Source organism: Rhinopithecus bieti, unplaced genomic scaffold (assembly GCF_001698545.2).
Source record: "Rhinopithecus bieti isolate Rb0 unplaced genomic scaffold, ASM169854v2 scaffold_16234, whole genome shotgun sequence".
Lineage (NCBI taxonomy): Eukaryota > Metazoa > Chordata > Mammalia > Primates > Cercopithecidae > Rhinopithecus > Rhinopithecus bieti.
Genome location: NW_016808946.1, coordinates 585448 through 600310, shown reverse-complemented (window position 1 = coordinate 600310; position 14863 = coordinate 585448). Strand labels below are relative to the sequence as shown.

General features: G+C 43.8%; 1 protein-coding gene across 3 annotated transcripts in view; it reads right to left on the bottom strand.

Moving 5' to 3' along the window:
- UBE4B (ubiquitination factor E4B) overlaps positions 1-14863 on the bottom strand; it is an 81050-nt gene that overhangs the window by 65656 nt on the left and 531 nt on the right. Inside the window, exons 2-5 of one of the 3 annotated variants that reach the window (XM_017888005.1) lie at positions 12802-13030; positions 11963-12349; positions 11175-11321; positions 1710-1851 (exon numbers count right to left, since the gene is read on the bottom strand). In XM_017888005.1, coding sequence (XP_017743494.1) covers positions 1710-1851; positions 11175-11321; positions 11963-12349; positions 12802-12992 — 867 coding nt within the window. In that variant the 5' untranslated portion in view covers positions 12993-13030. The remainder of the gene's footprint in view (positions 1-1709; positions 1852-11174; positions 11322-11962; positions 12350-12801; positions 13031-14863) is intronic. The other 2 variants (XM_017888006.1, XM_017888007.1) reach the window with 2 other exon arrangements.

Sequence of the window (14863 nt, the reverse complement as noted above, 5' to 3'; positions counted from 1 at the left end):
AGGTGGGAGGATCACTTGAGGTCAGGAGTTCGAGACCAGCCTCACTAACATGGAGAAACCCCATCTCTACTAAAATACAAAATTAGCCGGCCATGGTGGCTCATGCCTGTAATCCCAGCTACTCGGGAGGCTTGAGGCAGGAGAATCGCTTGAACCTGGGAGGTGGAGGTTGCAGTGAGCCAAGATTGTACCATTGTACTCCAGGCTGGGCAGCAAGAGTGAAACTCTGTCTCAAAAAAAAAAAAAAAAAAAAAAAAAAAAACATGGAAAAAAAAAAAAAAAAAAAAAAAAAAAAAAAAAATTAGCTGGGGTGGTGGCAGGTGCCTGTAATCCCAGCTACCGGGGAGGGGAGGCAGGAGAACTGCTTGAACCCAGGAGGTGGAGGATGAGTGAGCTGAGATAACGCCACTGCACTCCAGCCTGGGTGACAGAGCAAGACTCCCTCTCAAAACACAAAAAAACAAAANTATAACAATTAGCTAGGTGTGCCGGGCGGGGTGGTTCACGCTTGTAATCACAGCACTTTGAGAGGCCAAGGTGGGAGGATCACTTGAGGTCAGGAGTTCGAGACCAGCCTCACTAACATGGAGAAACCCCATCTCTACTAAAAATACAAAATTAGCCGGCCATGGTGGCTCATGCCTGTAATCCCAGCTACTCGGGAGGCTTGAGGCAGGAGAATCGCTTGAACCTGGGAGGTGGAGGTTGCAGTGAGCCAAGATTGTACCATTGTACTCCAGGCTGGGCAGCAAGAGTGAAACTCTGTCTCAAAAAAAAAAAAAAAAAAAAAAAAAAAAATTAGCTGGGGTGGTGGCAGGTGCCTGTAATCCCAGCTACCGGGGAGGGGAGGCAGGAGAACTGCTTGAACCCAGGAGGTGGAGGATGAGTGAGCTGAGATAACGCCACTGCACTCCAGCCTGGGTGACAGAGCAAGACTCCCTCTCAAAACACAAAAAAACAAAAAACCTTGAAGACATGCCCACTCATTTTGCTTCCGCTAAGGTTAAGTACAGCAAAGCCCAAAGAAGGCCCTTTACAAATATGAAACTAACCAGTGGACAACAGGTTCGTTTCTAATGTAAAACTAAAATCAGAAAATGAAATAGGAATAAAATGATAAAACAATGAAGCCAGTCAAGAGAAATGATGGGAAAAGGGTAGCTTACTGAGTTTAGGCCCAGCCTTGCAACTTATTATTTATGTGATTCTGGACAAGTATTTAATCTCTCTGAGAGTTATTTGCTTAGTCATACCTTGGAAAAAGAATGCCTATGTCATACTGGGTTCCACTGCACTAACAGAGCAACTGTGAGGATACAAGCTAATGTTGACCTGGCACAGTCCTTGGCAATCTACAGAGACGCCATAATGTTGGTTATTATAACCAACCAGCAGAATTATCAGGGCCATATGAGTCACTGGCGGTACCCAGCTACAGTGTGGTCAAGAGAGGACTCTGAAGCCAGGCCATCTAGGTTCACACCTTGGCCCTGTCTCCACTAGAATGTGAGTTCCACGAGGGCAGGAAGCTCTGTTTTGTTCATTGACACATCCTAAGTTCCTAGTACTGTGCCTGGCACATGGCAAATGCTCGATAATTACTTTACTGATTGAATAAATGAATGAATGCTCCAGGCGTGGGGATAATCAAACAAATAACTAGGCTTTTTTTTTTTTTTTTTTTTTTAAGTTAATGCATTTCATATTACCTTTGGTGCTTTTTTTTCCTCTATTCCAACTCGGTCGAAACACTCGATGAGGTAGTTCAGCATATCTGTCTCTTTGCAGGTTTCAATGGTGAAATGGTCACTGTAGGAATCCCAATTACTTGCTCCACCAGAGGCTCCCAAACTTTAGAGAAGATAAAAAGAAATTATGATTCTTATCTCTTGAATATTTTTGGCACGGTTTGCATTTCTGCAGCAGAAAGCCTGTTAGGATCCCTGCACACATAACAAAGCACAAACACCCATGCTGCCAAGATCCACCCTGACTGCTCGTTTTACCTGCTCCAAAGCCAACAACAGTAAGTTTTAGTAACATTTTAGGGACCTAAGAAGGGTTGCTTCTTACTGCAGGTGGCAATTATAAAACCAGAAGCACTAAGAACTGGTACCAAGTGTTAGGGGGTGGCAACTTATAAAACCAGAAGCACTAAGAACTGGTACCAAATGTTGAACATTGGAAGGGACATCACAGGTCCTTTAACCAAAAAGAATGGCATCACTCAGAGACCTGTAGGTAAAGCCAGACTATGCCACTGCTGTAATCGAACTCTTTCAGGGAGAAGTTATAAGGGACTAACAAAACAGCCCTCCTCTTTGTGACTTCCACCGTGGATCTCAAAAGCCCTCATCTAACATTTGGCAACAGAACCAGAGGTTAAAAAACTCTCCAGTTAGGAGGAGACATGAACATATTTGCTATCAACATAAAACTCCAAAACTATCAGTGAAAAGGTAAAGTAGCAGAATAAAAGACAAAACAAAAATATTGTATTAGGAGTAACCATACGTAGGTTCCAGTCTCAACCCCACTGCTTACTTGTTACCTGAACCTAGAACCTCTATCTCTTTTGCAGTGGGGTTTTAATGAAATAAAGTGGAGGTACTCTGTAAAATATCAGCAGTATACACTGTGAAGCACTGTTATGTTAGTAATAACTATCCTCTGAGACAAAAAACAAACATAATCACAAGAGTTAAATTTGAGGAAATTAAACAAAGTTAAAATCAACCATTGACAGGCCACATAACAAATCTGGTGTTTAATTCACAAACTGATTTGATATACATAAAAGACACACAGGGATTAATTACGACAGGAAAAAGTAAGGAGTACTGAAATGAAGAAAATGAGGAAACATAAACTGAGCAAAAAAACTACACACAGAAGATGATAAAGGATGAGAATATGGCCGGGCATGGTGACTCATGCCTGTAATCCCAGCACTTTCAGAGGCCAAGGCAGGTGGATCACTTGAGGCCAGGAGTTCAAGACCAGCCTGACCAACAGGGCGAAACCCTGTTTCTACTAAAAATACAAAAATTTGTTGGGCGTGGTGGCACATGTCTATAATCCCAGTCACTTAGGAGACTGAGGCACAAGAATCACTTGAACGTGGGTGAAGGCTGTTGCAGTGATCCAAGATCATGCCACTGCACTCCTGCCTGGGTGACAGAGAGAGACGCTGTCCTAAAAAAAAAAAAGAAGAAAAGTATGGGAACATCAGGAATGTGAGAGACACATCCCTACTTAAACCCAGGACACACAATTAATGTCTAGAAACTAACAGGACCAAGAGGAATTGATACGTTTTACAGACAGATAGATATGCATAACTAATTTTGGAACATATTTGGAACACTAGCGCCACATAACAACATTTCACTCTATCATGGACCAAATATACCATAGTGGTCCCACAAGGTTATAATGCCATATTTTGACTGTATCTTTTCTATGTTTAGATATGCTTAGATACACAAATACTCACCATATTTGGCATAATCATCGAATTGCCTACAGTGTTCAGTACACTAACATGCTGTACAGGTTTATGGCCTAAGAGAAACAGGCTATATATAATGCCTAGGTGTGTAGTAGGCTGTGTGATCTAGGTTTGTGTAAGTATATTCTATGCTGTTCACACAATGACCAATCCGCCTAATGATGCATTTCTCAGAATGTATTCCTGTCATTAAGGGACACATGTCTATATGGACATCATTGTCCTTAGACTTTTGGAAAGATATACATAATTGACCTTGGAATAAAGGCATGCTATTGGCCAAGCATGGTGGCTGATGCCTGTAATCCCAGCACTTTGGGAGGCTGAGGCAGGTGGATCACTTGAGGTACAGGAGTTCAAGACCAGCCTGACCAACATGGTGAAACCCTATCTCTACTAAAAATACAAAAAACTTAGCCGGGCGTGGTGGCGCGTGCCTGTAATTTCAGCTACTTGGGAGGCTGAGGCAGGAGAATCTCTTGAACCCGGGAGGCGGAGGCTGTAGTAAGCTGAGATCGCACCACTGCACTCCAGCCTGGGCAAGAGAGCAACTATGACATTGGCTGGGCATGGTGGCTCATGCCTGTAATCCCAGCACTTTTTTTTTTTTTTTTGAAATGGAGTCTCAGTCTGTCGCCCAGGCTGGAGTGTAGTGGCGCCATCTTGGCTCACTGCAAGCTCCGCCTCCCAGGTTCCCGCCATTCTCCTGCCTCAGCCTCCCAAGTAGCTGGGACTGCAGGCGCCTGCCACCATGCCTGGCTAATTTTTGTATTTTTAATAGAGACAGGGTTTCACCATGTTGGCCAAGATGGTCTCAATCTCCTACCTCGTGATCCACCCACTTTGGCCTCCCAAAGTGCTGGGATTACAGGCAAGAACCACCATATCCGGCTGCAAAGCATCTTATGTTTGATGTCAATAGGTCCTTACCAGCTGCCAGGCCTCAGTCTGATGCAGCACCCACAGCCAGCATGTGAGCGTGCACGTGAACTCAGTATGCTTAGATGGTGCTGGCTCATGTAACTGCCACTGAAATTATTCCCATTCCTGGCAATACGTCCTACTTCATTTTAACTTAAATGTGAAACCCTCACTGCCACTTGAAATATTTTCACAAACCGTTCACTAACACATGAAAAGTGACAATGTATGTAGAAGACTATGTAGACGATTGCTTTTCTTGTGCCAGGCAATGCAAGGAAAGGCACTCAGGATATATCAGAGAATTTTCAAAAGAGGTCAGTGTGTTTTGGTGATTGATATGGTTGGGATGTCTGTCCCCTCCAAATCTCATGCTGAAACGCAGTCCCCAGTGTTGGGGCAGGTCCTAGCGGGAGGTGACTGGTTTTGGTGATTGATATGGTTGCGATGTCTGTCCCCTCCAAATCTCATGTTGAAATGTAGTCCCCAGTGTTGGAGCAGGGCCTAGGGGGAGGTGACTGGATCATGGGGGCAGATCCCTCACGAATGGCTTAGCACCATCCCCTTGGTGATGAGTGAGTTCTCACTCAGTGAGTTCACATGAGATCTGGTTGTTTAAGAGTCTGGGACATCCTCCTCCTCCTCTCTGTTGTTCCTGTTTTCACCATGTGACCTGCCTCCTCCCCTTTCACCTCCTGCCGTGAGTGAAAGCTTTCTGAGACCCTCACAAGAAGCCAATGCTGGTGTCATGCTTCTTGAACAGCCTGAGGTATCGTGAGCCAATTAAACCTCTTTTCGTTATAAATTACCCTTTCTATATGGCAATGTAAACGGACTAACACAGTGATCACCAGCCAGGCACCAAACAAGCTGACTTTCAAGAGGAGCGGTGTGGCGGCGGCAGGGAGGGGGGAGGGGAGTGAAACAAAGCTTCAACCAAACAGGAAATGTAGCATCAACCTCAGTATTTGTCAATATGTGTCACAATTATAATATTAATCCTAAAGGTGCCAGAGTAAATCATGATCACAAGAAAAACTGGCCAGTTTCACTAACACAAGCATAAGTATCAATGGTCAAAAACTGATTTACAAGAATTTTAGATTCAAACTGAAAGAGGTAGATTCATATTTTGAGTGTGACATTGAAGGAGAAAGCAGTATATCGTACATGCATAAATTTATGCTATGAAGAAATATTTCTATACTTTGGGAGGCTCAGGTAGGCAGACCACTTGAGGTCAGGAGTTCGAGACCAGCCTGGCCAATGTGGTGAAACCCCATCTCTACTAAAAATGCAAAAATTAGCTGGGCGTGGTGGCAGGTGCCTATAATCCCAGCTACTTGGGAGGCTGAGGCAGGTGAATCACTTGAACCCAGGAGATAGAGGTTGCAATGAGCTGAGATCACGCCACTGCACTCCAGCCTGGGAGACAGAGTGAGACTCTGTCTAAAACAAAACAAAACAAAAAATAAATATTTCTAAATGTTTAAAGTAGTATTTCATATTTTCCCTCAGCTGTTACAAAATTCATGATGCTTTTACAACTGTGACATCCTAAAATCTTGGAAATATGTCATATTTAAGTCCTAAGAGCATCTAGAAAATTATACTTCCCTCTGGGAGAATATGCAAACCATTTTCTGATAACTACATTAGCAGTCCAATGTAACCAAGTAATTACTTCACATAATAGAAACAGAGCTGCATCCTTCTGAAAACACAATGAAAATGTGCCTAGGGATTACACGTGCATCAGATCTGTGCAGACTGAATCCCATTTTAAATGCACCAATAAAACTTGCTCTTAAAGGGACTTTGTTTCAGTTTCTTCTATAATTACCCTCCCATTTACTGACTTCTCAAATGCAGGCTTTGGAATTTGCATTTTCTTTCTTTTTTTTTTTTTGAGACAGAGTCTTGCTCTGTCACCCAGGCTGGAGTGCAGTGGTGTGATCTTGGCTCACTGCAACCTCTGCCTCCCGGGTTCAAGTGAATTCTCCTGCCTCAGCCTCTCTAGCCTCCTGACCTCAAGTGATCCACCCACCTCGGCCCCCCAAAGTGCTGGGATTACAGGTGTGAGCCACCATGCCTAGCCTTGCATTTTCTAGTAGCAAGGCAAAGTCAGAGTTGTGCAAATTTAAGCACCATAAATTCATTTAACAAATGTTGCTAATGGACGTCCTGTGTTCTACGCACTGCTGTAGGTCCTGGAATAGCGCATGGAACCAGGCAGATGAAGAGCGATGGCATGCGTGCGTGGGTGCGTGTGTGTTCTATATAATGTTTGAGACAATGAGGTCAGTGGCCACCCCCTATAGACCTGAGGAGAGTGAGGGAACTGGCCATACAGCTATCTAGCAGGAGAGTGGTCCGAAGGGGAGAAACAAGTACAAAAGCCTAAGGCAGGAGGGAGTATTATGTGCAAAAAACAGGAGTCCAGTATACGAACTAGGAGAAGTAGGTGAGTAGAGGGAGATTAAGTTAGAATGGGGCATGTATGTGCATGTGTGCTAGATGTGGGGGTGTGTGTGTAGTGTGCGGTGTGTGTGTGTGTGTGTAGTATGTGGAGTGTACATGAGATGCAGGGCTTTGTAGACCATGGTCAGAGGCTTTGGATTTTACTCTGTGTGAGAAGGGAAATCACTGGGGGATCTTAGGGATAGACATGGTGGAAAGATCGTGTGTGTGTGTGTGTGTGTGTGTGCGCGTGTGTGTGCGCGCGTGTGTGTGTGAGAGAGAGAGAGAAAGAAAGAGAGAGATAGGGTTTCACTCTTATCACCCAGGCTGGAGTGCAGTGGCATGATCATTACTCACTGCAGCCTCTAACTCCTGGGCTCAGGCAAGCCTCCCACCTCAGCCTCCAAAGTGATAGGATTACCTGTGCTTGCCACTGTGCCCAGCCAGAAAGATTTCTTTTCCACTGTTTCTATGTTTCAACCCCAAGCAGTGACGATCAGCAAAAACAGGAGGGTGAATGTCAACGTTTTTCGCTATTCACTAATTTTCCCTTTCTCTGCTCATATAAGGCTCATGACATTCAAGATTTGACCTCCTTCACTGAAATATCTACAGTTAAAAAACAAACACAAAACCACCAAATTTCTTTCTAGTCATCAACTTCCTAAGAAACAATTAGAAACATTTTCCTCAGGATAACTTCTATGGTATCTTTATCACAGGGTAATTCTTTTTTTTTTTTTTTCAGATCAACTTCCAGGTTTTGTTTATTGATTTTTATTAACTTTCATTTTAGGTTTGGGGGTACATATGAAGGTTTGTTACACAGTTAAATTCCTGTTAAGGAGGCTTGCTGTACAGATTATTTCATCACCCATGCATTAAGCCCAGCGCCCAACAGTTATCTCTTCACAGACGGTAATTCTCACTTCACTCCCTTATGCCACTCCCGCAAAAAGCAGTTCCTTATAACTCAAACAGTTCTTTTCTCAGAAGTCTGCAAAACATTACAGAAGGAATGTTTTACCTTTTTAAAATTAATCCTTATCATCACCCTTATAAATACTTAACATATAAGTGTATGTCCCAACTACTTCCAAAAACATTTGTAAGACATCGAATGCACTGGGCCAGTGGATGGAGAGAGTGATCCAACCCCTGATGATTCTTTCTTCTGTGACATCAGTCTTACCAGGCAAGAAGGGAGTGTTAAAATTGCTTACTTCAGAGTAAACAAAATTCTGGGAAGATCAATTAGAAAGGGGGAAGGAAAATACTATTTCTTTGCTGACTGCTCAAAGTAACATGGTTTTGGCCGGACGCAGTGGCTCACGCCTGTAATCCCAGCACTTTGGGAGGCCGAGGCAGGCAGATCACCTGAAGTCAGGAGTTGGAGACTTTGGGAGGCCGAGGTGGGCAGTTTAACCTGAGGTCTGGAGTTTGAGACCACCCTGGCCAACATGGTAAAACCCTGTCTCTACTAAAAATACAAAAATTAGCCAGGTGTGGTGGCATGTGCCTGTAATCCCAGCTACTCGGGAGGCTGAGACAGGAGAATCGCTTAAACCCAGGAGGTGGAGGCTGCAGTGAGCCGAGATTGCTCCACTGCACTCCAGTTTGGGTGACAAAGCGAGATTCTGTCTCAAAAAAAAAAAAAAAAAAAAAAGTAACAAGGTTTTTTACTAGCTCTCCTTGGCTCTGCTCCTACTTAGAAGAACCCTAAGTTCTTCTATTTGTTTACATAGTTGTTACGTATTTTTACCCATGCTTTGGCATTCTTTTTTATATCAACTAAGAACCAGTAAGTTGCCAAAATCTGGATGATCACGGTTCATTGTAACAGCCAACAAGGGACATACCAACTGACTGGGATGGCATTTTGTAATTAAGGAGCGAAATGCCGACACTTCCTCGCCAAGGGAACCGAGTAGATGCACAGACTCTCGGAAGCAAAAACAGTAGTAAGGAACAAGAACAAACAAGATGTGTTTGGGTGAAAATGGAAAAGTGGGTGTCCGCACGGTGTGGTGGTGCAGAACGTGAGTCTGGATTCAGGATGCTCAAGTCTGAATGTATTTCTGTGACTCTGACCCTCTTGTCCGTCCCCGCCCACAACCGCCCATTTCCCACCAGCCCATCCCCCCCGCCCACTTCCTCACAGGGGCCAGGCTAGATAGCGAGGAGTAAAGGTAGGCTGGATGGCAATGGCCCCAGTGCTCACACCATATCTGGCTCACACTGCTCCATAAGCTATTTGCAGCTATTTTTATACACTTGGTAAATTTTATTCCTCCTAGCAGGGAGAGAATTTAGATCTGAGGCAAGGCAGGGGTGTTAGAAATCCAGAAAGAGAGGTATTAGTAAAAGCAGCACACAATCTGATATGGTTGTTAGAGAAAGTCACAACTAAATAGGCCAGGGAGAGAGAATTTTTCCCACAGAAAATGTACAGTAAAACAGATAACACAGCACTTTCACCATGTGGAAACTGATTCCTAGGAAGGATGCCTGCCTTTTTACTACAATCATGCAATAGGATTTTATCTACATGAAAAGACACTTTCACCTTTGGGAAATTTACTTGAAAATGGTGATAAAATGTTCAACGTAATACAAATATCAACCTTCCTGAATCAATATTCAACCTTGTATCAACATTCCTGTCCCTTTATATATTCCCTAATGATTCTTCTGAACACCATCGAATTGAATGAAGTGTACCTAACTCCTACTGCAGTCTCTATTTATAGCCTGGAGTTATTTTTGAACAGTGCTAGGCACAAACACCAACTCAGTCCAGAGGAAACTTCGATTTAAGAGCAAAATTGTAAGACAATGAGTCAGAGGATTAGAAAGAAGGTGCTATTATATTCTCTTGCTCAAAGTCACCTACACAACCCAAGTAGTGTTTTCCACTCGGTTTCCAGGGGTAAACATTTAGCAATATCCGGAACTATGTTTCAGCCTCTGCGGTCATTTCAAAGGCTCTGTAAACAAATGGGGTCTGGCTTCACTGAGGTCCAGGACGTGCTAAGAGAAATTTAAGGCTAGACATGAAAGCAGAGTCACAGTTATTATACCAGACAGTATGACCTCATATGTCCTTCGATAGGCCGGGCGCGGTGGCTCAAGCCTGTAATCCCAGCACTTTGGGAGGCCGAGACGGGCGGATCACGAGGTCAGGAGATCGAGACCATCCTGGCTAACATGGTGAAACCCCATCTCTACTAAAAAAAAAATGCAAAAAACTAGCCAGGTGAGGTGGCGGGCGCCTGTAGTCCCAGCTACTCGGGAGGCTGAGGCAGGAGAATGGCGTAAACCCGGGAGGCGGAGCTTGCAGTGAGCAGAGATCCGGCCACTGCACTCCAGCCTGGGTGACAGAGCAAGACTCCATCTCAAAAAAAAAAAAATATGTTCTTCGATGGATTGCCCAGACTGAGCTCAATGGGGGTGAACGGGGAGGTGGGGGAGGCCGAGAGGGGATGGGAAGGGAACACACACACACACACACACACACACACAGCCCTCCCTCAAATCCCAGCCCCTCTCCCATTACTAAATAGCAGCAACCCATGCAACTGTACTTAAGCAAACATGCCTCAGAGAGTACAAGTTGTCATATCTGGTAGTTCACAATAACATTCTCGCAACAAATGAAGGGTCCTTCATTTTAGATCTAAAGGCGGATAACCTTGATGACTGATCTTTAATCTGTTTTCACGCTTTTGAAAAATGATTATACATAAAGTTGTCCTCCAAACTTGCCAGGCGACAACTCTGAAAATTCTCAGGTCAGGCGCAGTGGCTCACTCTTGTAATCCCAACACTTTGGGAGGCCAAGGCGGGCAGATCACTTGAGGTCAGGAGTTCGAGACCAGTCTGGCCAACCTGGCAAAACCCCGTCTCTACTAAAAATACAAAAATTAGCCAGGCATGGTGGCGGGTGCCTGTAATCCCAGCCACTTGGGAGGCTGAGGCAGGAGAATTGCTTGAACCCGGGAGGCGGAGGTTGCAGTGAGCCAAGAACGTGCCATTGCACTCCAGCCTGGGCAACAAGAGCAGAACTCTGTCTCAAAAAAAAAAAAAAGAAAGAAAGAAAAAAAGAAAATACTCGTATGTGCTACTTTATCCCATAAAGTCTGAACACATCAATATACTCTGGAGCCCACCTCATTTGACCGTATCCTGCCTGGATTCAAAGCACGCCCCTTGTTAGAGCTTATAGAAGTTAGTTCCTAAACATCTATGCACATGCAGGGGTAAGACTCCATTCCTCTGATACCTGGACCCAAACTGGACACAAGAAAAATCATCACCACCACCACCACCTTCATCATCACCATCATCATCATCTTCTTCTTCATCTTCTTCATCACTACTGTCCCCAGAAAGTGCGAGGAAGAGGAAGGAGAAAGGATTGTCGTACATACTACCACAACAAAAGCAAAAAAGGCCATCAGAGAACAAAGAAAAAACAAGAGGGGGAGAAGCTTTTGCAACTGCTGTCCTTTTAAATAAACCTTACACTAAAACTTTTGGCCACTGACATGCAGAAACATAATTCACCTAAATTATAGAAACACATATAGGTACATTTGAGAGAAGGGGCCACTGGATTAGTGGAATTCTGATACTCCTTCCTTCTAAGAGACTGAACTTACATATAACTAAAACTCAACATGTCAGGGCATGAACCTACCCACCCCACTCACCAGAAGTAAAATACACCAGGTCCAGATTTGCTCCCACACCTGCTTGGTCTGACTGCATTTCAACTACCACTGGCAACAGGACAAAAGGCCAAAAAGGGTTCCCGTGTGCCCCAACTCTCCAAGGGAAGAAAGGGACTCACAATAGAATAGACCACCCCAACCTTTCCGGCATGATCAGAGCCTGGCAGAAGCATGGACTCAGAGTACATGCCTACCAAACTAGTTAGCCACACAGGTTAATAACCCAAAACAACAACAATTTAACGGAGTCAGTGTCACACAGCACTTCTTCCAAACCGTGTTAATCTCCTTTCCCTGCACCGCAAACACACACACAAGTCTCCTGCAGGATAAATACCTAGGAGAGATCCTCAGGGAGGAGGGGCGTCTGCTCGCGGCACTGGGTGAGGCGGGTGGTAGGGGTGGACCCGTGCTGCTGGGCCTCTGTCTGGAACTGCTGGAGGGCACTGCTTGGGGGCTACTGGCAAGGGCAGGGGGACTTGGGGAGCTCGACAGAATGGAGACGCCTGAGGACGCCCACGGGTGAGTGACAGTGTAGGGGCGATACCGCGGGGATGAAGGCTGGCTTCCCGCAGCAGTTCCAGAGGCTGCACTGTGAGGACTGAGGGGAGTGGAAGGCACAGCCAACTGGCCGCCTGCACGGGAAGGTGAGGCAAGAGACGGGCCCATCACGGGAACAGAGCTCCAGAAACTGGGAGTGGGAGCTGGACTACTTTCATAGAGGCTAAATTAGTTGAGAAAGGGAGGAAAGAAGAGAAAAATCAAAGAAAAACTTGAGATAACTGACTAAAACAGAAAATATCAAGCTTTTAAAGGAGAATCATTTCAGTTCAAGTATATCTAGCAGATAAACATCTAAATAATTATAATCTAATTGCTCTATTGATCTAGAGGCTATACTTACAAGACAATAAAGTCCCCATACGAAGAATGATGTAGTACACACAGTCAACTGCTTCTAAAACTTCATCTACCAACATCTTAACCATAGAGAGCCAAAAAGTAATCATCTAGAAAAGAGAATTCCACTTCCAATGACTAAATCCACCTCCCCAAATATGATATATGCCATACCCTGTATGACACAGATTAACACTGTAAACAAACATTCCCTTCTCCTATATACTTCACAGTTATTTTACTACCAGTTAGATGTGCAAAGAAAACCACACTAACCTAGACAAAGAGCTGGCACCAAAGGAACCCACATTGCAGAACATGGGGCTTGTTCCTGGATTGGAGCCAGTATTTAGCAAGAGATTTCTGTCTGGTGACCGTGCTGCTGCAGCAATTGGCTGTGATGTGGCTGTCAGACTGGCAAACGGGTTTTCATCTCTAGTCTGAGTGGACATCATTAGCACTTCCATTAAAATCTGGCCAATCAAGTCCTTAAAATCGGAGAACACTGTTGGAAAGGCAGAATAAAGAACAGGTTACACACAGTTCGAACTCAGGTTACACAGCCTCTGAATAAGCCAACTGACCCCGAGTGGTTCAGTGCAGTATCCTGGATTGGATTCTGGAATGGTAAATGGATATTAGTGGAAAACCTGGTATGACCTAAATAAAGCCTTGTGTTTAGTTAGTAGTAATTTCTTAGTTTTGACAAAGGTACCATGGTTATATAAGATACTAACATCAGGGGAGACTGGGTAAAGTATATACAGGAACTCCCTGCACTAACTGAAACTATTCCAAAACTAAAAGTTTATTAAAAAGAAAGTTGGGGTACAGTCATTGAGAGTTACTGCTGATGTATACTAACTGTAAAAAGAAGCTACTCCCAACTATAGAGGTTACTTTATTATACTACGAAAGTAACTGGGTTAATATTTCTTAGTCTAGATATGTTTTATAGATAGTAATAAAACTATTAAGTCCAAGGTTCAAAAGATTTTATGAAGGGTCCAATATCTAGTCACCATGTGGCTGGCGGAGCAAATGCTCATTCTAGCTTCCTTTTTATTCTTTGCAGCTCCCAGTTGATTTACTGTTGGTCTTTAGATACATTTTAAATACCACTAAAAAAAGTTTTAACTCATGGAAATTTTATCTGATTTGGTTATTTAAAATTACCACTTACATGTGTAAGACAGATTTGAGAATCTTAAGATTTATAATAACAAGTAGCAGAGTTTCAAATACATGGTCTTCTCCATTAGCAGAGTTAATAAGTAAAATCACAAATAGTCTTATCTATCCTCCAGAAACACAAAGGACTTCTTTTTTTCCCTCCTCAGAAGATAGGCAGCACAGAAAAGAAAAAGGCGATCTCCTTGATATTCACGCATCCATTTAAAATGTATCTATTGAGGGGACTATTTTGTGCAAGATATCCTTCTAAGCATTGGGGATACATCAATGAGTAAAATAGACAAAAATCCCTACCATGAGGGAGGTTATATTCCACTGATAGGCAAAAAAACCACTCCAGCACACCTCCCATACCTCTTCTGCATTCCAAATGACTGCTGTAAAGAATAAGGATAGTGCCCTGAGGCTGATATCTTGCTAAGAGTTTTAATATTTTGTTACGAGCATGGCCTCTTAAAGTAGAATATCAGAAACACAGCAAAACGTCATTATGTTCTGTCTTGCTAAGCAATTTAGCCAAATAGACCAATTCCACTGTCTATACATGGCTTCATAGGCACCTAAAGCAGGCATAGCTCATACAGAACACTTCTCTAAGGATCCCTGGAGACCACTCACTATATCTATACTTCGTAAGAGGAGGTAAGGCCAGGCTCGGTGGCTCCAGCCTGTAATCCCAGCACTTTGGGAGGCCAAGGCGGGTGGATCACGAGGTGAAGAGATCGAGACCATCCTGGCCAACACGGTGAAATCCCATCTCTACTAAAACTACAAAAATTAGCTGGGCGTGGTGGTGCATGCCTGTAGTCCCAGCTACTCGGGTGGCTGAGGCAGAAGAATCGCTTGAACTCAGGAGGCAGAAGTTGCAGTCAGCCGAGATCGCGCCACTGCACTCCAGCCTGGTGACAGAGCGAGACTCCGTCTCAAATAAATAAATAAATAAAGACAAGGTAATGCTCTAAGCACCTTCTTACTACAAAGGGAAAAACTCCAACCCTGAGAAAATGGAGACCATTAACTTATTTACATAGTATTGTAGAAATCATGAAAATGAAAAATAAGTTATCAATAAGATCAGTGGAAAGGGAAGAAAGTGGCTAAACAGCTGTGTCCTCATCAAGAAGCATCCCTGTTATCAAAATAC